Source organism: Galeopterus variegatus, unplaced genomic scaffold (assembly GCF_000696425.1).
Source record: "Galeopterus variegatus unplaced genomic scaffold, G_variegatus-3.0.2 Scaffold4548, whole genome shotgun sequence".
NCBI classification, from domain to species: Eukaryota; Metazoa; Chordata; class Mammalia; order Dermoptera; family Cynocephalidae; genus Galeopterus; species Galeopterus variegatus.
The window spans coordinates 95429-96335 of record NW_007730659.1 but is presented as its reverse complement, the minus strand read 5'-3'; the positions used below and the strand labels follow the sequence as shown (position 1 = coordinate 96335).

The 907-nt window shown below is 54.0% G+C and overlaps 1 protein-coding gene across 1 annotated transcript in view; it reads right to left on the bottom strand.

Moving 5' to 3' along the window:
• LOC103603322 (chromosome unknown open reading frame, human C7orf57) overlaps positions 1–907 on the bottom strand; it is a 23585-nt gene that overhangs the window by 16169 nt on the left and 6509 nt on the right. Inside the window, exon 4 of the mRNA XM_008587810.1 lies at positions 7–64. Coding sequence (XP_008586032.1) covers positions 7–64 — 58 coding nt within the window. The remainder of the gene's footprint in view (positions 1–6; positions 65–907) is intronic.

Genomic DNA, 907 nt, shown 5'->3' with positions numbered 1-907 from the left:
TCTGGCAGGGAGTAGGCCACCGGGGAGCCTTTCCTGGTCCCAGGGACAAAGTGTGTCAACAAATCTCGAGGAGGAAAAGACACAGCTGTGAGTGGCCCTGCTGCCTCCACAGAGGCACACGCATCACCAGCCATGGGCTCAGTTCACAAGGGGCTATGTTGTCTCCCTGGGTTGCATCTGGGCTCTGGGGCTGATGGGTGAGGGTCCTCCTTGGAGCTCAGGCAGGGAGAACCCTTGTGCATTCCCCACAGCCAGCCCCCATCTTGCTCTCTCTCCACAGATCAGGACAGAGCCCTGGTCCTGTATCTATGCATGCCAGCGTCCACCAGTTCTTGGGGTGCAGGCACCCCTGCACTTCTCGAGGCTGCAGGGGCTGCCTTGCTGGCTTCCCTACCCCCAGCTACCCCAAGCCATTCTTGTAGCATAGGATCTGACTATCTTCCTCTGCCATTGTGGGGCTGTCCCTGACCCTTCCCCCAACCATTTCCAGGAGAAGCTGCCCCTCCAGGTTTCCAGGTGGGAGGTGGGGCATAGTTCTCTCTGTCACCTGGGAGATTTATTAGTCACCTCGGAGCTAACCCTGAGAGGCACAGAGCCCCCAGCTCCTGACTCACTGCCCACTTTCTGGTGCCCTTCTCTTCCCTCCCTGGTGTCAAAAGGCAGGGAGTGGGAGGAAGGGTTTTGCATGATGTTAAGACAGCAAAATGATGATAACAACCCCCGCGGTAGCAGCAAACTCTGACTGACTTATTTACTTTCAGCAAGAAATTTTTAACTTTCCAAGGCTGGCCATTGCATTGCTCAGCTGCTTAGAGCATGGTGCTGATAACACCAAGGTCCAGGGTTCGATCCCTGTACTGGCCAGCTGCCAAAAAAAAAAAAAAAAAAAAAAAAAAATTTTTAATTT